This window comes from Puntigrus tetrazona, chromosome 7 (genome assembly GCF_018831695.1).
Source record: "Puntigrus tetrazona isolate hp1 chromosome 7, ASM1883169v1, whole genome shotgun sequence".
Lineage (NCBI taxonomy): Eukaryota > Metazoa > Chordata > Actinopteri > Cypriniformes > Cyprinidae > Puntigrus > Puntigrus tetrazona.
The window spans coordinates 20084629-20109107 of NC_056705.1; the positions used below are offsets into that span (position 1 = coordinate 20084629).

At 39.0% G+C, this 24479-nt stretch overlaps 1 protein-coding gene across 4 annotated transcripts in view; it reads left to right on the top strand.

The window, feature by feature from the left end:
* Nucleotides 1–24479, top strand: part of plekhg4 (pleckstrin homology domain containing, family G (with RhoGef domain) member 4) — a 74649-nt gene that overhangs the window by 24565 nt on the left and 25605 nt on the right. For 3 of the 4 annotated variants that reach the window (XM_043245192.1, XM_043245193.1, XM_043245195.1), the window contains exons 2-10: nucleotides 7917–8114; nucleotides 10440–13731; nucleotides 16944–17120; nucleotides 17199–17322; nucleotides 17817–17910; nucleotides 20727–20813; nucleotides 21463–21579; nucleotides 21764–21862; nucleotides 24236–24384. In XM_043245192.1, coding sequence (XP_043101127.1) covers nucleotides 7917–8114; nucleotides 10440–13731; nucleotides 16944–17120; nucleotides 17199–17322; nucleotides 17817–17910; nucleotides 20727–20813; nucleotides 21463–21579; nucleotides 21764–21862; nucleotides 24236–24384 — 4337 coding nt within the window. Of the gene's footprint in view, nucleotides 1–7683; nucleotides 7720–7916; nucleotides 8115–10439; nucleotides 13732–16943; nucleotides 17121–17198; nucleotides 17323–17816; nucleotides 17911–20726; nucleotides 20814–21462; nucleotides 21580–21763; nucleotides 21863–24235; nucleotides 24385–24479 lie in introns of those variants that run through there. The other variant, XM_043245194.1, reaches the window with a different exon arrangement.

A 24479-nucleotide genomic window follows, 5' to 3' on the forward strand; every position in this document is an offset into this window, starting at 1 on the left:
CGTGCACATTTTAGCGACAACATGTAAACACTCAGAAGAAGCCAATAGAGTTGTGTTCATTTTGACTGATAACACTGAAAAAAATCTGTCACTCTGTCTCGTATAACTTACACTGACCTGTTGGTTGCACAGAAATGTGTTAAATATAATTGCCCCTAGAAGCACACATCTAGGCTTGCTTGAAGTCTAAATTTATAGGATGTGTAAATGGTAACTGAATGTCCTAGAATGGCCGTACTATGTTGTCATGTGATCTTCTAAATTGTGTTTATATTCACAGTTGGTGCCCATTGCTTGTGCCAAAGCCAAACATTGGGACCCCCCCAAATTTATGTAACCCCTTCCACATGACCTTACACTGTCACATCCTGCTGAGTTCAGCCCCAGACAGTGTCGCCACACAATCCAGCTCTCAGCCAATGGAGTCTTGCTTCACAATAGAAGAGACGAGGACTCAATCCATCAGTGGCAGAGGGCCAAAAGTCAACGTTTTTTGTGTTTAGCTCATGAATAGGCTTTGATCTCAGTGCAGCCGCTCTGAAGTTGTACACCGTTCTGGAGATTAACCCCAAAGACCCAAGGACTCAGGATTTTGAGTTGTGTATTTGACTGATTATGTGCCAGTGCGTTTAGATAGAGTCCCATCTACAAGTTTGGATTTCAGGGATAGACTGATTAAAATTAGATGGGGTTTATTTTGAGGAGACACTTGAAGCTTAGAAGCTAAGCTGTTACAGGGCCGGCTCTGTAAGTCTGGTCTGCCCCTCAGACATGTCTTTATCCTAAAGTGCCTCTATTGTTTTGCCTACTCAGTGAATTTAAGTCAATTTTGTATACGAAGGTTCTTCAAAAAACACAGTAGTATTGCCATAGTAAAAGACCTTAAAGTATGTTGTTCCCCAAAGTACTGTGCAGCAGCGTAGCGATTTCTTGTAAAATTCTCAGTGTTGTAGAATATAGTTACTCATCCCAACCTAACCTGCTGGATCAAGTTTTGTGATTTGACTGCAAAATTGGGCAAGAGCATCAGATGATCATTTCTCTGTTTTTGTTGCCTGGTAAATGTGTTAGCAAGGTAACAGGAGCACGAACACACACGCACATCAATTGGTCGTACTCCACAAAGCCATAAAGACTGACTGTGGGCCCCAAATGGTGCTAATGATGCACATTTGATTGTTTTGAGTAGACAGCTGTATATGGATGGAGCCTCTCATGAGTCTTGGCTTCAGGCACGCTGTTTACAGCTTGACGCCAGCGCAGTGGCAGTATGAATCAGAGCGCTGGCCTGACGCCTCTGGGTCAGCATGTGGCCCGTCTGAAGACTGCCACTCTTCAAGCATTCAGAGAACTCTGATGTGATACTCTACACTGCTGTCAACAGAGGGCTGTTTTTCAAAACTTCAGTATCTGTATGTCAGCACATCACATAGCTTTATGCAAAATAAAACACAGATTCAGAATGGAAGATAATACATTTGAATCAGTTGTTTAATGAAACAGGTCCTAGATGTAAAATTTTGTTGAAAACTTGGTTTGTTTTTGCAAAAATGTGCTGAGTAGCTCCACCCACAGTGACCCACCGTTGTTCCAGCATCGTATGACTTTATATACTAAACATTAAATCTGTTCTGATTGACACAGCATTTCATTTTTCATTTTTCAATGAGTTGGAGAATTGGAGTTACCTTAGTAAATGATTGTAAAAACTGCACATGTGGAGGGTTTGTTATCTCTTTGAGGACTGTTTGAACAGTTATGACTTGTGTGAACATCAGGTTTAATTCCTTGTGGAATGTCAGACAGCTCTTATTTTCTGCCTCACTCACCCTAGGAATGTGATGAGCTTTTTACAGATTTTTCGTAACCTCTCTGGTTTCATAACTCAAACTTAAAGTCATAATTCACTCAAAAAATAACACTCAAAGTTGTTCAGACCCGCAGATTTTAGTGTTCCTCCACGTGAGAAAGTCAGTCATATATCTATGACTTTAAAGCAAATCTTTTATAAACAAGCACTAGTTTCATGCCAGAATTTTAACCCTGTCTACAAAATCCTAAATGAAACGTTGCTAACAGCTAAAGTTGAACATAGTTCCATATTTAGGCCTGCACTCTAAAATCCTTTCCTGTTCTCTTAAACAAAAAAATGGTTTCTCTCGGGATCTGTTTTATTGGAAAAATGTCTAACTATGTAGCATTTCTGTTGTTAGCCAGTTGATATATATTTCCTGAATGTGTTTTCCTTGCAGTGAGCTATATTTAAGTTCTAGAAGGTGTTCCAGGTAGATCTGACATCATCAGTGATCTGTGAGTGAGTTCACAGTCATTTGGTCATCGGACATTCATTTGATGTATAGTGACTGGAGGTGTCATAGTTCAACAGCTGCTTCACCTCTTCAGGAAGTCAGTCGATGCTAGCTTGTCCGGAACCTTATTCTTATCAGCCTGCTGATAACGGAGTAGGATGTAGAATGTCTATATTGGGGGTTGGGAGGAGAGAAAGAAAGAGGTTTATAAATTTCTTTTGTGTTCATAATTCCCCAATGACGTACCACCATCACATTGTGCCCTGCCAAAGTTTCCACCCTCTAAACCTCTGTGCCACCCTCATGCACAATAGCCCGGTCACCTGATCAGCTGGGACAGGACAAACACTGCAAATGGAAATATTTGTTCTTTCTTTTTGGTACCTCACATCTCTTTCTCTCTCTGTCCCGCTTTTCTCTTTCACTGTGTCACTCTAATGGACAGCTGGTTTATTCTGTCACTTGTGCTGGGGTGAAGGGTCAGGTCCCCAGTGCGTTGCCCTCCCATACGTTGTCTCTTAGAGTCCGTTTGTGTGTTTTAGTGTGCGCACACATATTTGATCGTGTCTCTCATTACCTTACACATCTGTTAGAGCTCAGCTGCAATTTGACACAAATGCACTTGAAAGAACAAGGTCGTTTTTATTCAACTATTTCTAATTGACCAACATTTTCAATGGATTATATTATCTCTCTAGTTACATTATTCCATCTTGTCCTTCTTCATCAGATGGCAATTTTTAAGAACAAGTCTGAACATCTCACATTCCTATCATCTAACCAACCACTACGCTATGCAATACTATTATCGTACACATTCACAGTATGTAGGTTTAATTGCATTTTTTTAAAGTTTAATTACAATCCTTCAAATATTCAGTTACGTGTTGTTTCCCACACTTGAATAGACAGATGAAGGCTGAAGCTCAACTATGCAAAAACCCATTGTGGTTCGGTTATATCTGCACATTGAAACCTAGATTGTGTTTCACATTACTACTTTTCAAACCTTTTTTTTTTGCTTTCATTTCCTTAAAATGTTGTTCTGTGAGGCTTAAACAGCCAATAGAGGGATTCACTGTTCCCTCGGGACAGATGCAATTGATTTGATTATTCACCAGTAAGAGTGTGACCCAAAGAGATGCTTTAAGTAATCTAATATTGTGCAGCCAAAGGCCAAGCTGCTGTCTTAAAAGGGGGCAGGCTTGATTTAACAAAGTCGTATGCCGTGCACTTTCATGTCATGATTATCATTAGTGAAAAGAGCCCATGCCATAAATAACACTCCTCCTGACAACATCCCTAGACACAGACAGCCACCATTAGATGGTTCGTCACATTCTGGGAAATGGTACAATTCAGTATGTAGGCCAAGATTTGATATTGTTTTCAAAATGCAAAAACAATACAAAGGAAATTTGTAATCATTTCCACATTACACAAAGTATAATTCAGTAATGAGACTAAATACACATCACACGTGTTTCAGAGAAAGCACACAAAGCAAGTCAGCTAGTCTGATTAACGTTGACATGATGAATTAGGCAGAGCTACGATCACATTATCTAGGTCTGTTAGTTTGCCTTAAGGTTTTAGATATTTAAAAAAAAGGATGCTTATTTTCAAGCTCTTACATGCACATTTCACTTGTTAATTTAGCTAACAGTACTTTTAGCTACCAATTAGAATGTCCTAACCATCTCTTATTATTGTCAGTTGTTCTGCTTAATGTTCTTGTGCAAACGGAGATACTTTTTTCAGGAATCGTTAATCAATAGAAAGTTAAAAAATGTTATGCATCATTGCTAAATAAAAATACTGATTTACAAAAAAATCTGAGCCCAAACTATTCCACTGAACTAAGACAGTTTTGTCTCAGAATCACTGCAGAAGATGCTAAAGACTTTGTCAGATTCTGCCAGGACCTGCATATGAGTGCTCTGTGTAATGAAGAACAAGTCCAACCACAAACACTCAGAAAACCACAGAATATCTGCCTGACAAGCTTATTGAGGCACAGTGTTTATCCTGTAGGCATGACTACGGAGCTCTACAGAATGATACCATTGTGGACCCAAATCTCACCAACTTGTCTCAATAATGCCTGAGAAAAAAAGACCAAGATGAATGATTTAAAAAAAGGGAGAGGAATGGGCAGCTTGTGTGGCCATTCAGATCTGGAGAAAATTAAGCTGTCTGCGGCAGACTAACAGTAAATCCCTCTCCTCTCTCAAAATGGGCCCTTCTTAGCGTCTCCCATTTGGCTCACAGAGGAAAAGCCTAAGCTGCTGTTTCTCACCTTTAAAAGGTAAAATGGAGAAGGAATGTGGAATATTTGACTTTCTTTTGGAAAAGTTTGCTTTTACACTGATTCAGACAGGAAGTCTGCATTGATTCCTCTTCCTTCCTCGGTCACTACAGGCACTGTCAGACTCATAAATGAGCATTAGTCATGACGAGTACATAAACAGCCTCCTCTAATCAACATCTTTCCGTCATGCCGTACCACTGTTCGCATGAGTTTAATTAGAGTAACGGCTCTTGGAAAATTGATATTGTGATTGCTCACGATGATGGGTGGTGTGTGTTACTGTTCGGGTTTAAATGGGGATCCTAATGTCGTTATACATTATTCAGCAGAGAGAGGCTGCAGGTTTTTTGAGCCTCGAGAGAGCTTTTCTCCAAGCACTAGACCCTGCTCTTTGATTGATGCCTTCTTGGCACCGTAGCCGGAACTGTTTCAGAGGAAAAGCCCTCTGTCTCTTGCTTTTAAAGCTGTCCTATTGCCAGCTTTAAAAAAAATCCTCAAATAACGATGGACATAATAAGTTTAGAACTCCTTGGTTTTTCAGAACTCCTGGGTTCTTCCCATTTAAAAAATATAAAGAACATTTTAATAATCTAAAGAATGTTTTGTGCAGTTAAAAAAACCTGAAATTTTGATGCCAATAAAGAATCTTTATATCTAAAGAATGTATCTGAATCTAAATATACATCAAAAACTAATGAAGATCCCGTAACCTGTTATTCATTTACTCTGTTAAAATGTATTCTGCACAAGAAGTGGCTCATTAATCTGAAATGACCGATGTTGATCAAGAACTTTCATGTATGTAGATGATGTTTAGGCCTGGTAAACATCATTTTAACTTTCACTTCAAACAACAGATTCTGGAATTTAGATTTGTGTAATGTAAAATGAGCTGGACAAATGGAGTTTTTCCCTTCCAATGAATTTAACATGTCAATACCACAGTATATACAAATGTTTTCAGAGCTAGAGAAACATGACTAGATAGATGCTCTTATAGCTCCAGATATGGATCAGTGTATGAGACCAGCATAAGACACTGAGAACCTGAGCTTTAAGATGAGAGTTTCATGCTCACATTTTTGTTATTTCAGATGGTTGAAATGTGTGTGGGGGAATCTCCGTTCCCAGGCTGACTGAGTTACAGCACTGATAACAGTATGGCACAGCACAGTCATTGCAAATGAAGACATTTACTAGGCCATATAAAGGGGGACATACCACAGAGTACTGTTCTTTAAATCTAATTTTCATTTAAGATATTATCACTTAAACAATTGTATTATTATTATATTATTAAAGACCCATTATTAGGCCACTCCTGGAAGTTTGAAGAAGGCCCCCTGGTTGTCAACTGTCATAGACTGTTTTTATATGCTAATTATACAAACTGTAGACAAACCTTACCATAAGGAGCAGTTAGACTACTGCTAACCAGCTTTTGATTTTAAGCATAAAACATAGTCACATGACATCTTTAATCTCTCATCTTCTGTTTAATGCTGGTGGAATTACAATATTTACCCACAGATGCACCTGTGTGTCTGCTTAGCTCACAGCTGTGTCATGTTATTTTTCAGTGTGTTCCTTCCCACATTCTTTATCTTTCTTACTCTAAACATAAACATCTTCACTTTAACTTTGGCTTTGCTATGGTTCCCTTACCTTGTATTGGTACGGTCTTGCCCCAGATTACTATCTACACGTGTGCACATATAGGTAATCACACATAGAGGGGTCTCTAAAGTGGAGTCTGAATGTCTCATCCATCTCTCCTGCCTGACATGTCTTAGTCACTGGATATGCAGAACTGTACTTTTGATCTTTAGTAACCCCAGTAGTTTAGTGAGGCCCTAAGTGGTACTGTATGTAATTCATCATGAGGATGTTAGTTGTGTAGAGTTTCTTTCAGGGTAGTTGTGTCAGTCAGTAAGACCAATGAGTTTACTGATAAATTCCACATACTTAAATTCTGTGTTTGGCGGGCCTCCCTCATGGGACACACACACACACACACACACACACACACATATATATATACTGCTTAAAATTTATGGCTCTGCATGTTTGCTGCTAAAAACCATCAGTCGATTTTCAAGTTGGTCTGATTGAAAATGCTAATTCATTGTTTGCCATTAGTTGCCACTTTTGGAGCGGCAAAATAGCTGTTTCCCCCAGTAACAGCAGTACATAAAGCAGCACTGTCCTCACAAATGCTGCTTTGTCAGGCATTACAAGCATGATGAAATACAAATGAAATTCCTGAAGACAGTTTTTTTTCAGATATGATGTACACTGATATAAAAACACTAGACCACGTCACATTTTGAAACGTGAAGTACTCTTGTTTATTCAGCAAAGTCAAGTCTTTTAATAAATCTATAAGTAGAGAGGTCAGTTTTAACATTGTAGCCGCCTGCGACAAATAAATCAAAATATGGGAAACACTTTGACAATCTACTTGAAAGTAGTGGAGAAGGTTATGTTATGCAGAGAACAAGAAAGAGTTTTGATGGGAACACATGTAGAGATTTATAAATGACATTTTTTTTTACCATCTCCTTGCATGATCAATAATTGCATTTATGTTGAAATTGATTGATCAGCTGTCAGTTGATAAGCTTTAATTTTTAATAAACATTATTCAGTCGCTGACTAAACTATAATCACAACAACAAAATTGTGAGAACGGAGAAGGAGGTCATGCTTATAAAGAGCAAATAGACACAGTAAAGTTAGACTAGAGGCCTATTTCTTAAAATGTGGCCTGAGCAGCTGTTATTTTTAGCAGCGTATTGGTTGCTCCCTGCATTGGCTTCAAGAGTCAGGTTTCACCGCCAGTCGCTTTTCTTCTCTAAACTTCGGAAGACTTCTGATGGAGACCACCAGGGACATTGATCAGCTGCTTTCAGGACACGTGTGGACATGGTAGAAGAAAAGCTTGGTCTGGGTTTTGACAGACAGGGCCAGGCTTGGGTGATTCATTCGCTGAGAGTCTGTCTATCTGTGGCCGTGTTGGACTTAATAGTTTCTTACTAGATTGATGGGCAGAACACTGCATTTGATTTAGGATGAAGGATGATCCTTAGCCTAACTCAGGTTGTCTTGAATTCTAAATGTATTATATAAAATAATAATAATGATTATGTCAGTACTGGTTTTTTTTTTTTTTACATATATTTATGTGTGTCTCTGTGTGTATACATACACACACACACACACACACACACACACACATATAGAATTTTATATAAAGTTTTTTTTCTTCCTTTGATCATTTGTATGTTCCTCTACAGGACTCTGAATCTCTGGACAACTGTATTCAGAGCACACTCTCTGCTCTCTACCCTCCTTTTGAAGCCACTGCGGCCACCGTGCTATGCCAGGTGTTAGACGTGGTTGAGACTAAATACCACGGAGACGGACTACGCTACATCATTGACTTCCTGGTTCCTGCCAAACACATCCTACAGAGCATTCAACAGGATGCATGTGTGAGTATCAAAGTTGTTCTTTTTATTTATTTACTTGTTCATTTATTCATTTCTTGTTTTTATTATACCAGACATAAGAAGTGAAGAAATACATAAATATAAACTAATGCAAACCCTCTGATAAAATTCACATTCACTTGTATCCAACAGGATGCATGTGTGACACATTTCCCTTTCATTCTTTTCATTTCTCTTAGTCATTGCTTAACTCATTCTGTCATTTATCTTAGTGTAACATTTGCGAGCATATTGTATTCATGATTTCTCTTTCGGCCTCTGGTTGTGTTTTGTCATGTCCTATTTTGTCTGTCATGTTTTGTTAGCTGAGCCCCCACTCATCATTAGTCATCATGAGGGTGTACCCAGAACACACACATGTGCATGTTAAAACAAAAGGCACGGCAAGCCTGTTGGCCTCAGTGTTTGTGTTAGTGCTTCTTGTTTTGGTTATTTGAGAAGAAGCCCCCAGAAGTCCTATCAACGCTACAGAGTGCTGGGATCTTTCCCAGCCAGATCAGTACAGATATACACACACACTCACATGCTCTACACAGCTGTCTACACACACATGTTCTTTACACTCCACTTCAGCTGCTGGTCCCTCAGTTACAGCCCCCATATGCTACACACACATCATACTTGATTCCAAGTAACAAGGAGAAGACAGGAAATGATGGATAGATGGAGATCTGGAAATAACAAAGGCCGGGATCAACATAACCGTAGAAAAAGGATCAGCTTATAATTACATCAGTTGAGAGGCAAATTGTAGTCTGTATACATGCTGAACAGATAAAAAGATAGTCTGACTGAAATCAAACATTTAAAGACTTTCTTTTGATAATTCTGACAAGAGACAAGACCTCAGAAATACCCTGTTCAAAAACAGTACAAGTTGTATTTGGTGACCGTTGTATATCTTATATGTATATATTTTTCTTTTCAATGTGTTAATTTTCTTCTGTTTGAGAAAAGGGAAAATAAATTAAATTGAAAATAAAATAAATATCCATCATCCTTATTCTGCACACTCAAGAATATCTGTGATGTTTCATGAGGTGAAAGCCAGTTCCATGGGACAGCTGGAATGGTTCCAATGTGCACCTGAAAAAGGACCCTTTAATAGGACCCCTACCATTTTATTTATGCCCCCTTTTATGGTGTCTGTTTTTGTAGTTTGTGTTCATGTGAGTGTGTCAATGTGCATTTATGCTCTCGTGAACCCTGTGGGAACAGCGGCTGCTTGCTGCACCTGGGGTCAGTGGAGTATCTCCAGGTCTCTTCCTCTATGGTGGGGGCTGCAGTGAATGAGGATATAATAATGGGAAACAGAAGCTTAAAATGAGAGGTCTGTGAATAAAAAGCCCTTTCACCCCCCCTTACCTTCGGCAGAAGGACACCCAACCCTCCTTCCTCCCTTGCCCTGCTCTGCCTTTCAAAGTAAACGGGTCATTTTCAGCCTACCTTTGTCAACTTAAGCAGAATATTAATTTCATCGTTGAGATATCCGAAAGCATCTTTGTATCAAGTTACACAGAGAGGGTCAGTCTTACAGCCTGTGACATGACTCTCAAGACATCCTGAATTATGCAGTTGTTTCAGGGCTCCAAGGCTATTTCTAATTCTTTAGTGTCCCACCAAACCTCCTTTTTTTAAGCAGAATTTATTCAAATGAATGAAATAAGGTACAGAGTAATTACAGGGCTTGCTCTCTCTCCGAAAATGAGTTATAATAAAGAGGCTTATTGTGCAAACTTTCTCATTGAATCATATAGAAGCATCCGGGTTCAGCAAGTAAGGATCTCACATAATACCTTTCCACTTTAAGTATTTGTGATCTTATCTTTATTATTCCTTTTGCTGCATTAATAAAAATGGCATGGTATATGCTGTGGTAAATGTGGCATTTTACCTTTTGCAACACATTTTCCTAAAATCCCCATTGAGCAAGTCAAAGTCAACGTCAACCGTGGCAATTGGTTTTTACCAGTAGTTTGAAAGACAAGCTTGTTATCTTCTATCACTTTGCACACTTAAAGTGGGAAACACAGAAAACATAAATAGCCACCATGCCTTATCTTCATTTTGTAAAGGCCTGAACATTATATGTGCCAAATATAATAGTCTGACTGCATGACCCATTGACAGAACCCTGCTTCTAACTCTGCTTTGCTAGATTTTTTTTATTGGCAGTATATTAAAAATTGGAAGATATTTTTAAGATAACTAAAATGTATCCTTCAAGTGTTTCTATGTAATTTATCAACAGTTAAATTAACAATTATTGATGGTTGACTAATTATTCCCTCTCTCTTTTTTCTGCAGTTCCCATACTGTGGTTTCCTGTTTCGACATGAGGGCTGGCCGCTGTGTGTCCATGAGAAGGTCATAATTCAGCTCTCATCTTTGGACTGGCGTGTGTTAAGACCAGACGACTTTTACCTACAGGTGACGCCATTGCCCAAAAGTCCCCCACGCATCACTGTAAAGTGTCTGGCATCTAGTGGGCAGCATGTGGAGGAGCTGGACGTGCCAGAGCTAGCATATACCTCTCTATTCACCATGGATTGGCTGGACTCCATAAACCGGGAGAGGAGTGTGGTCAAAAAAGCCGCCCTGGAACACTGTCTTTTATCAGCAGATAATGATATTTTTAGGGTACCATGGGAGGATATTGTTCATCCGGAGTTCATCAGCAGACCCCCCAAAGTTACAGAAGAAGCTGAAAGCAGAGGGGTGGCCAAGGAAGTTGCCAGCAGAGAGAAAAGGGACTCAGATGTAGATCAAGAAGACAACCCTGAGGATATACAATGTAGGATTTTTATTGACACTTCCACGGACCAGTCGGGGGAGATGGGCTGTCAGAGCAAGGGGGTTAAGCTCCTCCCTGCTCTCAGTGAGATCAGTAAAGATAGCAGTGGACGGAGCTCTAGCAGCACGGCAGAGGATTCGGAGGGAGAGTATGTGGAGTTAGCTGATATCTCCTTACCACGCTTTTCCCCACAGAAGGGCTCTCTCACTCAAGCCATTAGCATGAACTACAGAAATCTACATAAACCACAGACTGTGGCTTTGACACAGCCTGAAGTCAAACCAGAGCAGAGTCGTTTGAAGAATGGCGCATGCTCACAGAGCATGGTGTGCGCCATGCTGATCGAGGAAAACCTGAGTGATACCTACCAGCCTGTGATCTTAACCCCCACTGCACCTGCAGAGGCTGAACATCAACTACAGCAGGTGGATGAGTCTGAGCTCACATGTGCTGCAGGTACATTTTCCTGTGACAGTGTGTCTGGGCATGAGTCTGAGAGAGAGTATGCGTCTCAAAAGTCTGACAGTGATACTGCTCCACTTTCTGATACATTAACACGTAACATGTCACAAACTGACTGTGAACCAGTCAGCATGTCAAAGCCTGACAATAATCAAGTAAGAACATTAGAAACAGACAATAAACCAGTCAACAGATCACAACTAGGCAGCAATCTAGACAGCACATCACAACCAAACAGTAAACAAGTCAACACATCACAACAAGTCAACAAGCCAGTGGACACACCACAATCAGATGTTAAACCAGTAAGCACATCTCAGCAAGACAACCAACTAGTCAGCGCATCACAACCTGACAGCAAACCAGCTGGCACAGCACAACTAATCAGTGAGCCAGTCAAGACATCACAGTCAGACGTTAATTCTGAAAACACATCTCGATTAGACAATAATCTAGTGAACACATCACAACTATACAATAAGCCAGTCAAGACATCGCATCCAGACATTGAACCAGTAAGCACAGATCAGCTAGTGAGTAGTCTAGCTAGTACATCACAATCAGACAGCAAAATTGTCAGCATGTCACAACTAGTCAATGAGCAGGTCAAGAATTCACAACCAGGCGTTGAAACATTAATCATATCTCAACCAGATCTTAAACCACTAAACATATCTCAGCTTGATGACAAACTGGGTAGCACATCACAACCAGATGGTAAACTAGTCGGCACATCACAACTAGACAGTGAGATAGTCAAGTTGTTACAAACAGACCATAGACCAGTAAATATATCTCAAGTAGACAATAAACCAGTCAACACATCACAACTAAACAGTGAGCCAATCAAGACAACGCAAACAGATGTTAAACCTATAGGCACATCTCGACCAGACAACATACTATCTCAATCAGAGAACAAACCAGTCAACACTTTGCAACTAGACAATGAGCCAATCAATATATCACACCCAGAGATCAATCCAGTAAGCGCGTGTCAACTAGACAACAATCTAGTCAACATGTCACAACCAGATAACCAACTACTGCACACATTACAACTAGAATGTGAACTAGTTTGTATACCTTTACCAGATAGCAGACAACTCAGTGCATCACATCTGTACAGCATGCCACTAAGTACATCACAAATAGACAACAAAACAGTTCACATGGGGCAACAAGACAGCAAAGTAACTAGCGTATCACAACCCGAGAATAAAATGTTATGTGGTACTTTAGAGAGGAAAAACTCAGAACAAGTTTCTCTGGCTAAAATTGAACTTGTTGTGTTATATCCTGCTGCAGAACCAGAAGTCGTATCTGAATTTGAGCAGGTCCAAGGTGATCATGGCCTGGAAAGCTGTTATGATTTGCAGAATTGCAAAGTGTTGGTTTCTGAGCCTCTTACTGTCAGTGTGCCTTTACAAAACCAGACTGAGCAAACAGAGCACAGCCCTGACGATCAGATATACAAACACATCCAAACACCACCTGAGCAAGTGCATGATCTTTCTGTCACAAAAGAAGACCAGCAATTATTTAGTAACAGTAGCCATGACAAGAATGAATCTGATGGTGATTATAGTTTAAGTGCAGAAAGTGGGCCTGTTTTGGCTTCTCTGCAAAGCGAACTGGTAGCTTTGACCTCTGTCACCACAGCGCCTGAGGAGGATCCGGTTACACTCATTTCACAGGGTCAGGTGAGGACAAAGTCCCACGAGGACAGAAACAATGAGACTAAGGTGGAACTCCAGACAAAAGAAGCACATGCAGAAAGAGAAGTAGCTGGAAATGTACCTTGCAAGGAGCAAGAAACGTTAGAAAAGAAAAGCTTTAAAGTGACAGAAAGCAAGACAGAGAATGATATAGTAGCTGTTTGTGAGGCAGAGGAAGTTGAAACTGCTCAAACAGGTCTGGTAGATGCCACACCCAAGTCTGAATCCAACGTTCAAGTTCAGGATGAGGGCAGCTCCTCGGTAGCAACAGATGAGAAGAAACAAACCCATGATGAAAAGAAAGGGGTGGGGGATGAGGAGGCCGAGGGCTTTGCTGTGAGTGAGCATGAGGCCATAATGAACAGCTATTCTGAAAATAGAGTCCAGTCAGCATGCAGTCAAGTCCTTGACCTAGACGCAGATGTGCCGAACACGAATGGACACATGCACACTCAGGACACACCTACCACCGAAGGAGATGGGCAAAAAACAAAGGAGGAGGAGAGAAAGGGGGAAAATGAGGAGAGGCAAGAGGATGAGGTTACTTCCTCTGTGAATGGCTCTCCAGCAGGGCATCAGCAGCAAGCAGACATGGAGAACCATTACCATCAGCAGGAAGAACAAGGTAGAGTCATCTTTACCAAAGTCCATCCTGCTCACCTTTTCTTTATCCACATGCATTTTCCTCCTCCCACTTTTCCACTTCCCCTTTTGCCTCCATCCCTGTTCCTTCATCTTAACAGATGCATCTAAGCTTTAATCTGCTTCAGATGCATCTAAAGACTTCCTCTGCTGATGAAAAAGGACCTGCTTGTCTTCCTTCTCTTTTTATTTATCCACACTATTCATAACCTGCTTTCACAGCTTTATCTTTTTCCTCACGTTTTTTTCAGTATATCTTAATGTTGATCATTATAATCCCCTCTTTTATTCACTTTTACCCCATTTAATGGTGTTGCACGCATGAATTGTGTTTGAATTCCCAAACTTCTCTGTGGTTTGCAGCAGTTGTTCGCTAGTCATTTAAAAAAAAAAAAAAAATTCATCACTCATCCATTGCCATGTCCACCTAGTATATTTACTCTAGATTAGCAGACTAGCTCCGGCGTTTCGACATTCAGACCTCTGACAAGTTATAAATGGCTCTCAAATGGCCCGTGCTATGGCCTGATAGAGCTCATTTTCTCTTTAGGCTGAAAGAAAAGCGTGGGAGGCTCTGGTTTTACTTAGACTTGGTTCTTTACAAGGACTGGCTTCGTAACAGGTCATATTCCAGCCTCTAGACAGTTTGTTTTCAAATTTAGTCACACATTAATTCCACTGAACACCGTCCAAGATAGACGCCGCTTCACATCTGAATGCTAAAGGAAACAGCTGAAGAGAAGCCTGGGTCATGTGCAGGATTTCTGCTTTGTGTATTTTAGTAACTCAAGCCTGATTTCGTTTAGATTAAACTATTTTTAGACATTTGTTAAGCAGAGTGTTTTTGTGTGTTCAGGAGCTGCTTGTCTGCACATATATAATAAATGTTATCTTCTTTTTCACAAATAGAAGGTTCTTCCCACAACCTATTATTTTGTTCCTCATTTTATTTAAAGGCTATTGTACTAATTAGTCCCCTCAATATATCAAAGTGTGTTGTATATAAGTAATACAACAAATTATGGGAGTGAAGTCTTAATACATGGCCACATAATAATTCTTTCTACAGTATGTCCAGGGCACCATAGCTTTTTTTAATCCTCCAGTCCTCCATATAGTGAGTTTCTGCACAGGTTGCTGTCAGTGTCCCACCTCCTCTTCCTCTGCATTCAGAGGATTTGGTTGCCAGGATGTGCTCACCTGGCTCAGGTGTGCTACAGGTGTGAAGAAAGATATATGAGATGAGGTGAGGTGGGTGGGCCTGAACACAATCCCTGCTGTGGGACCTCTGAAATTGCAGGGGGTAAGCAGAGGGGGATGTTTAAGTGTGTGTGTGTGTTCAAGGGTTATAGATGGCATGTTTAAATAATGGAGAACGGGTGGGGGTTACACTGCTTTGAAGACAAGAACAGCAGAAAGAAGAAATGATGGTGTGTTTGTTGTGGTAGTTTGACTGTGATAGATCTGATTCTTTCTCTCTTAGTGGGTGGTTTACAAACCCTCAACATTTTTGGAGTTTTACTACCGCAGTGTGTCTATACACACAAAGAAGTATGCTTATGTTCTATTTTTTCATTTATTCTTTTTATCGTATAATCATATGTTTTTATCATAGAATTTTAGGTGTTACTTCTTTTAATCCACTGTTAATGAATAGGGGAATAGGATTCACTAGATGTTGAAAAATGAACTTAAAATATTCAGTGTCAGCAATTTGCTGGGAATTTAGCTTGTGTATTTTTAGCTCTGAAAGGAAAATTATCTTTGGACAATGCTTCTCTAAGATCTATAAAACCTCTTGAAAAGCACTACACACTTTAATGAGAATTCAGTCTGTGAAAGAGAGCATTGATGAGCTGGGCAGATGGAACATGCACACACATACGTTTACAAACTGACTAAAGAACTAGGTAGTATGGATAAGGTAACATTTCCAAAAGTGGGCAGTGTTTGATTTGTGACTTCTTGTCCAGACCATGCTTTAACTAATGTGTGATCTTCAAAACAGACGGATGCCCGCACATTCATTGGGCGGCATGTAAATTGCAGACATTCTATTACAACAAATGTGTCTGCTGTATGGAAATATATTCAGTATAAATAGCATCTTTTAGAGTTGTGCCTAACAGTCTGACTATTCAGTGTTTGTAGCCACATCAGAAAGAAAAGAAAATCAGATAGAAAGAAAAAGAAATGCATGAAGAATAAAGGCTGGAACATGGCCAGGCTGAACTCCAGACTGTTAAGAGTGTGTGAAGCCAAGACCCTCTCTGCTCTGCCCTGTCTGGGGCAGCACTCAGCTCCTCAGGGGTCTCATACACTCAACTTCCTCAGTGTGAGGATTCTCTTGCGAGGAGGATGTTGGGTAGACAAGGAGACAAAGAGAAAGTGGGGGTAAAAAGTGGATTTTTTTTCTCTTAATTGTCAAATATATTGTAGCTTTTACCTAACTGAAGAAGTACATTCCATTATGTTTAGATTTCCTTCCTCAGAAGCCCACTTTAGCTGTTCTATCTCAAATCCCTTCTGAAATACAGCAATCTCAGCCAGATTATGCTTCAGAGCAATTTATACTTGTTTTCCTTGTCCTTGTGCAAGCTGTTTTACGACTTCTGGAATTCCCAGGACTCTATCTCATCTGTTTTTGATCTTAGTATCTATTTTCTGCACAGCAGCAGCAGTGCGTGGCAGTGTAGCGAAGCAAAACTTTACTTTTATGACTGTTAGAAGCTGATCTCTATTTATCTCTGAGCCCTATCGAGCTGTCAGATATATGGGGCAGAGATCCAAGCCGCCCTATGGTTTGATGCACAGGATGATACCTGGAATGCTTAAAATGAGCTAGCATGTTTGTGTGATGTGAAGGCCGAGTTGCTTGATGGTACAGATTAGGCAAATGCTCTTGCTCCATTCAACTGTCTGCATTGCTGTTTGTTAATAAAGGATTTAAAGAATGTGGGACTGCTAGCCTTGTAAAGAGATCTGTCATGTCATGTCAATCTGTCAGAGTTATCAGGATCTAAATAGCTTTGTGTCTCATGTCGCAGAGATTTAAAATAAAACATAAAACCAAAAGTAGATTGACTATTGTCCACGTTTTAAACTGACTTGCAGTGGGCTCTGTGTGCGTTTGTTTCTGAACATCGGCGTTGTTTATGTTAAACAGACTTTTTTTATTTATTATTTATATTTCAGCATCCAGTCAGGAAGTAGACAGCATTGTTTCCCACCTGTCTGCTAAAAGCCAAAGTGAAGACTCTTCAGGAGTTCCTTCACCACTGCTGTCCATCTCCCAGAAGACTCAGCCTGTCCAGAGTGAGGCTTATGACATAAATCCCGATGTCCTGAGCTCAGGAGTGCTCTGCCTGCCTGGTGACGATCTTTTAATGCTATTTATGTAGTCCTTCCATTAATTTGATCCAAAAGCTCATCTTTTGAAATACATTTTAGGAACAAGAGATAAATCGGGCCATGCCCTTGTGACAGTGACCATGAGAAACACTATCTGGTTGAATCCGAGCTGTAATAGTAGAGAGCTGGTGCGGATCATGGTCTACTTTTTCAGTACACTAAGGTAAACTACATTTCTACTTCTAATTGCACATTTTCATTCAAAAATTTGTACTACAATAAAAAAATAATAATATTGTGAAATATTATGATGTAATTACTTTTCTAATTGTCATTTTTCTAATAGCAAAATGTGATTTATTATTGATGGTGAAGCAGCCATTCTAGTCTTCTATGTCACAATCCTTCAATTTAATCTCCTAATTTTGTCTTTGAGAAACAATATCTTTATTATCAGTGTTGAAATATGTCTAGTGTTTTGATTAACCTAACGCAGAATTATTGAATAAAAGTATTATTATTTTTATTTTTATTTTATTTAATTTTTTTTTTACAAAAAACTGACCCCAAATTTTTGATTAGTAGTATGTATGTTTTCTCTGCAATAAAACAACACACTTTCTACTTTCATTAACATGTGCTGTTTTTGTATTTAGAGTATGTTATTTATTTACCCATTCTTCATAAAACATGTGACCTTCTTCATTTGTCACACAGGAAGGAAGTTAGTGCTTTGGGATTGACTGCTCTGGTGGATGCCCGCAGGTGTTCTCCTGTCCCTGCCCTCTTTAAATCCTTCAACATCCTCCAGGTAAGAACACCCTGACCATATGGTTTGCGATAATGCACACATTTACAGTCTGCCATTCGCTTATAACCTCCAGAGAATCCTGCACACAGAACTGTTACATACCGTTCACATCCTCAAGGCGTTTCCTTTCCCAAACTCGCTTCAAAACAAAATGGAATGCAAACTTGCTTTGAATCCTGATATTAAACTTCAACCAGACATCTGCTACTGAGGAATTCAGAAGACGGCATACTGAACTAAAGCAAAGATTTGAGAACTTTTCTGTTGACAGAATCAGTAATTTCTGGCTAAACAGTGCAAATAAAAACAGCTCATCATAAATATTAACTGATTTACCAGCTGTGGAAATAAATAGTTGCATTGAGAAACGATTACATAATAGGACATACTCACAAAAGACTAAGTTTTTCTTTCCCATCTGGGATTGGTTATTTTATAGAATTCATCAACTTAAGACATGGAGAGCCTGGATTCTTGCTTGTCAGTAGTTAGTTACTTAGATTTAATCGCTGCTTAAATGAAGGTTAAGCTTTTACAATTGTAAAAGCCAGGGTGACATTAGAGAACACAAACATATCTTGTCAGATTTCATCATATACATATTCTTTGAGCGTTTATGAAAGGTGGATGGCTTATCTCATTTGAGTGGCCTTAGACTGTAGAAAATAGTCTAGTGAACTGATTCACTGATCACATCAGGAGTCACTTACATGAAGGATGTGAAGAAACAAATAAATAATCCCTCAAAGATACTGCAGGAATTTGATTCCTGAGCACATTTAATGGAAGTGACTTTAGAGCTTGTGCCATGGACCTTAATGCAGGTTAATGCTGCTTTCTTCTCCTGCCAGCAACCTGACCCACTCTAAAAGACTGAGGATGTGCCAATGCTGACTTCACCATTTAGACTTCCTGAGTAAGACAGCGAGCGATTAACATGAGCAATATAAAAGTTCAATTGAGAATGTTTTTAATGACAGCGTTTTTAAATAGCACTGAGCCTCTATAAGAGGCCTTTATTGTCTCTACTCATTTGAGCTGTAGCACAGCTGCAGAAATCCCCCATGTGACCTTTCCTTCTTCTTTTTTTTCTGCTTTCTTTGTTCTTTTATCTGTATCTGTAATCCTTGATGGGCCGCATACAAGTGCTGTCTTGTGGAAAAGGTGGCTTTACTAAATGTTTTTGAGATTCTTGATTATATACTGATAAACTATGTGAACGTCACATGTTGGAGCACCCTTCAATGTATTCAGGGTCAGTGCTAACTCTGACAGATGAGATCTGAATGAATGAATGCAGTAGCTCAGTGACCTGTCCTCAGGGGACAAACACAGGCTCTCCTTCCTCCACTGATACTGTCATCTTATTATAGATGTCCTTTTGAGCTGACAATTGCACTTTTCCCTCAGGCCCCTGTATTCAAATAGATAAGTTTGAATCATGGCCAACCAAGGAAATTGCTTGCTTTTGCTTCTTTTGATTATCAGTTTGTCATCCAATTTTACCTGGTTTACAAAGGGTGGGTAAGTTTTTTTTTTTTTTTTTTTTTTTTTTTTTTTGATTAAAGCTTCATGTGCTCACATAATGCTGCATTTATTTGATCACAAATACAGCAAAAACATACTTTTTATTTTTAAAACTGAAGTATATTAAACTGCAGTCTTCAGGGTCACACTAATATGCAAATTGTATCATTTAAATTTATTAGCACCCCTGTTGATCAACGGAATTCTTATGATTTATACTTGTGACACAGGAGTCGAGTTTAGTTTGTCAGTCTCATAAAAAGGTATAATCCCAAAATATTCTGTTCTTTGCCAGGCTTTGCCAGGCTTTTGTTAACTGGAACAGTCCCCACATTTATCATTCCCCGTCTTTGGCCCCCACATGACAGGGAAAAACTGGAAACCAGATCCAAACTCACCATGTATTCATTATTTTAATACACTCAAAAAGCAAAGTGAAAAGTTCACTGCAGTGCATCAGTAAGTACGCAGTAAATATCAGCAGTAATTATGTCTCAGCAGCACTGAATAGTTTGTTGATGTTTCTGGAACATTGCTTAGTAAATATGCTATTGTTTCATTCCAGCAAAGCTTTTCTTCCTTCTGTTCAGATGTGGCTATGATAGCATGATCAGTATGCATGATGACATGCAAGGAAACGGACAAAAACAGCTCTCGAATGGCATGAAACACTTCTCTGGTCTGTTTTTACAGACTGTTTTTCTGCACTTTTGTTATGTGGCATACATCTCGTTTTATTCACTCTGACAGAAGGCTTTATTGTGGTTCTTGGGGCACATGACAGAAAATTGTGTGCTAGGTTATGCAACCTTTAAAAACTTCTGTTAAATGACGTAATTTATGCATATGCATAGTTTAAAGTTGGCAAGTAATTCAACCTATTTGATCTGTTTTCTAAATGTTATTTATCATATCGATAAATCTTACAGTATATGCATAAATGTTCAAATTCTTGGATTTTTTTAATTTCCCAATTGTTAACCAAAATGCCCTAACTTTTATCTGCCAGTAAAATGATATACTTTCTTGATGTGCAGTCAACAACTGAAGAATATCAAGTCTCCACCCTATATTTTTTGGGTTGTGAATTTAAGGAATAGTAAAATAGTACAAATACTATTAAAAAAATATTATATTGACGTCAACAATCTGTATAAATATAAATTATTATTATATAAATAAAATTGTTTAAAAAGTTTTATTCACTAATCATAAATCATAAGTGTCAGTAGCACTGGGTTTAATTCATGGTGCTTTTATGTGATATATAGTCTATTTAATGTCTACAGGAAGCCGTGCCGGGATGCATCCATACAGTACTGCTGCTGGCCGACAGAGATCTGGCTCTGCGTGTGGAGAAAACCACTTCTCTACAGGTAACACACACATATTACCCATCACCTCTACCTTTCCCTGACTTTGCAGCCGCAGTAAAATTCAAACAATAACAGCAGAAGTCAACATTTGTGCTACGTGCCACATGTTGAGGGCTGGAGGATGGAAAATATCAATAGTTTACACTATAGGAGAGGAAATGGGGGTCAACTTTGACCTTTAGGTCCTGGAGAACAATGTCAGTTTACTGAAGGTTTCTACTTAGTAGTACTAAAGGAAAAGACAAAAACATCCTCTAATAAAATATTGCTGTTTTTGTTCCAGTTTTTGCTCTATATAGAAACTAACTACATCCAATAGCACTGACAAGAATCTGGCTTTCAGCTAGTTAGCCTGCACTCGCTAAGAATTTGATGACTATTTTAAAATACATGTGTCTTTACTGAGACATTTCTTGTTCCTGACACAAATGAGACTGCCAGAGATAGACTCTTGTAGCTATGTAGGAAAGTGCTTCAGTTGAGAATGTCACAACAGCTGGATAGATAATGCAGCCTAGAAATCTATTTAAGCTATTGGAAGAGCCATTATGGCATCTGAAGTGTTTATGATAACACTGCAGCCCATATTTGGCCCCTTTAATGCAGAAGCTAAACCTGACGACTGTTGTGTTCTTTTGGCATCTGTCAGGTGGAGTTGTTGACATCGCTCAAGTCTCTCTATAAGCATGTGGACATCACGCAACTCCCCGCTGAGTTTGAAGGCACTTTCCCTTATTCCCACAGCAGCTGGATCTGTTTCAGAATGGTGAGAAAATGATCATCTTCATTGTTCTCGTAAACAAAGGATGGAGTATGTCTTTTAATTATAAGATATAATTAATTTGATTTGCAGTCACATATGTTGTACCAAATATATATATTTTTTTAAATTAATCTACATTTTTTGATAATGGTTTCTTGTTTCTATATTTCTTTTTGTTATAATTCAGAGGCTGGAGCAGCTGACCAGTCATTGTGCGGATGCTGTGAACCTGCTTCAGAACACCATCAGCAAACTGGAGTCCACAGTGCTGCCACCTACAGCAGAGGTACTGCAGTTAATACAATCATTTTCTAAAAGCAGCTCAGCTGAGCAGTCTCACAGAAAATGCTTTGTCCAAGCCCTGTCCAGAATGAGAGTGCTGTATATGCATATAATTTGTCTGACTCTTTTATATAAAGTGACTCGCATTAAAGGTATGGGCAGTTCTTGCATTCCCTGGATACTAAACCAAAGGTGTTTCTATGCTCTGTTGTTAGAGGAATATATTTTGTGGGTACTTTTTCTCAGAAGGGCATCACCATGGCACTAAAATCTTCTGAGTCTGAGAGACTTCTATTTCCATGAAGTAGAGCAGTGGCACTGGTGTCTAGTTACGGTGATTTAAAGACCGTTCTATTTAGAAGAGATGCCTAGTTCTGAAAAATAGACTTCAGTTTGTGTGTGTTGGGGTTAGTGTGTCAAGGCTTTGACTGAGTTGACCTCTGGCTGTCAGTGGAGGTCACGAAGGACCTTTTTATCCACAGGCTTTTGGGGAAAAACGGGGCCTCAGGAGAAATAATGATCTCCCAGAGGAGTGTTTATCTGCAGCCATCTTTAAAATCACTTACCAAGGGTTTATTTGAAGAGTAGAATGGAGAGGCAGAAAGGGTCCGGTGGTTGAGGGTATGGATTTCTGCTTGACTTTGTCTTGAATACTAAAACAGCCCTTCTTGTGGATGAAGTGATGCTTAGATGATAAATGAATAGAAGACCAAAACAAGTCTGGGCCTGTTCTCTCATTTCTCAGTCACTTCTCCTTTCTCTGCTGTGTCTCTTTGTTAATCTGAACGTGTGCCGTCTTCTTTTTCAGTGTCTTTTCACTGTGAGTTATTTTGTATTTTTGTATAAACTTCACATTTGTTCAGTTTTTCACCCATTTAATAGTTTATTATACAGTGTCTATGAAGCGTTTTAGAGCAGTACTATAAGCAGTAGGCTTTAAATACAGAAACATTCAATGACATTTGTAAATCATGTAATTGCTCTACAGTTTCATCCCACTTCACACACACTAATTAGGGTGTAGACGTAAGACAGCAATTATGAGCTTTTTACCACTTCGACTACTTTTTCAAATTCACTTTTAAAAAGGCTCTAGTTAAGGCTCCTGTGGTTATTTAGTATAATATAACCTTTTCTTGTTAGCTCCTTAAAGACTTGGCATAGTCTGGTTAGACCACCGTCTGCATAATTGGGTAGGTATTATGAGTGTTGTTCTGGGTGGTACATATGCAAAAAGACCCAAAAAAGTATTACACCCATAACACTATCTATTACAGACACTACATGTTTGTGTTTTAGGATTTTAATTAAGATGGATTTCGGCTAATTTATGACATTTGTTTACTAACAAGAATCACATTCAGAAGTGGTTTCAATATGTTTTTCAGAGAATTTTCAGAAATTAGGCATTTTAAACATTTTTATACTTGAAAGGGAATAAAATGTAGTACTTTTGATGACCATGTTTAAAATCACGTACACTACCATTCAAAGTCAAGAAATTATTGCTTTATTCAGCAAGGATACATTAAATTAGTAGAATCAATTCTAATAAATGCTGTTATTTTGAACTTTATATTCATTTAAAGAATTCTTAAAAACTGTATATGTAAAAATGTTTTAGCTGTTTTTAACATTCCTATTAAAATAACAAGAAATGTTTCTCAAGAACTAAATTAACCTATCAAAATTATTATTAAGCGACGCTGAAAACTAGAGCTGCTGAAAATATTGTGTTGCTATCACAGGAATAAATCATATTTTAGAAAATATTTAAAACACAAAACAGTTGTTTAAAATGTCAAGATAATATCAGTGGCCTAGAAAACCTTTTTGTCTATGGAGAGACATAGCCCCCCTGGCTTGTTGAAATCAGATAACCAGACAACTTTTGGTAATGTATTAAACATGGCTAAAAAATACACAAATGTGCAGAATATTTGGTAATATTTTGGGAATAAAATCCAGCCCTCAACACACACACACACACACACACACACACACCCGAAGGTGTGGCAGTTTTATGTATTACACATAGTACTGTAGCTTAAGCTCAGTTGATCACTTAATGAGTACAAACATGAGCTGGTATTAGATAAAGGAGGTGTACTGTAGATATCATTTAATGAATAATAATGCCTGTGTGCGTGATCATGTGTGCTTCTCCAATCACCGAAGGTATTACTCTCCATGTCAATGGAATTTGTGTGACAGGGACATAACGATGGGGTGTGTGTTTGTGCTGAAGCAGGGACAGATATTTCTCAGTCTTAAAAGTAGATAAAATGTTTGTATGTAATAATACGGTGTATGAGTGTGTGCAGCTGTAGAGGAGTGCCTGCGTTTAATAGTTATGAATGTGTTTGTGTGTTTGCAGGAGGCACAGATCTTATTGTGTAAGTACAGAGAGTTGATGAGGAGTGTTCTGGAGGACAGCAGGTTGGTACGGCTACAGCTGGAGGGAGGAGCTGCTTTGTCCCGTTTGCGAAAAGAAGACACCAGTGTCAGTCTAACAGAGGACTACAGGTGAGAAAATATCATATAGACAACACCTTTAACCTACTACACATATCACTAAAGTTAGGCAGCTTAAGTATGCTGTCAAAAGCAATAAGTTTTGG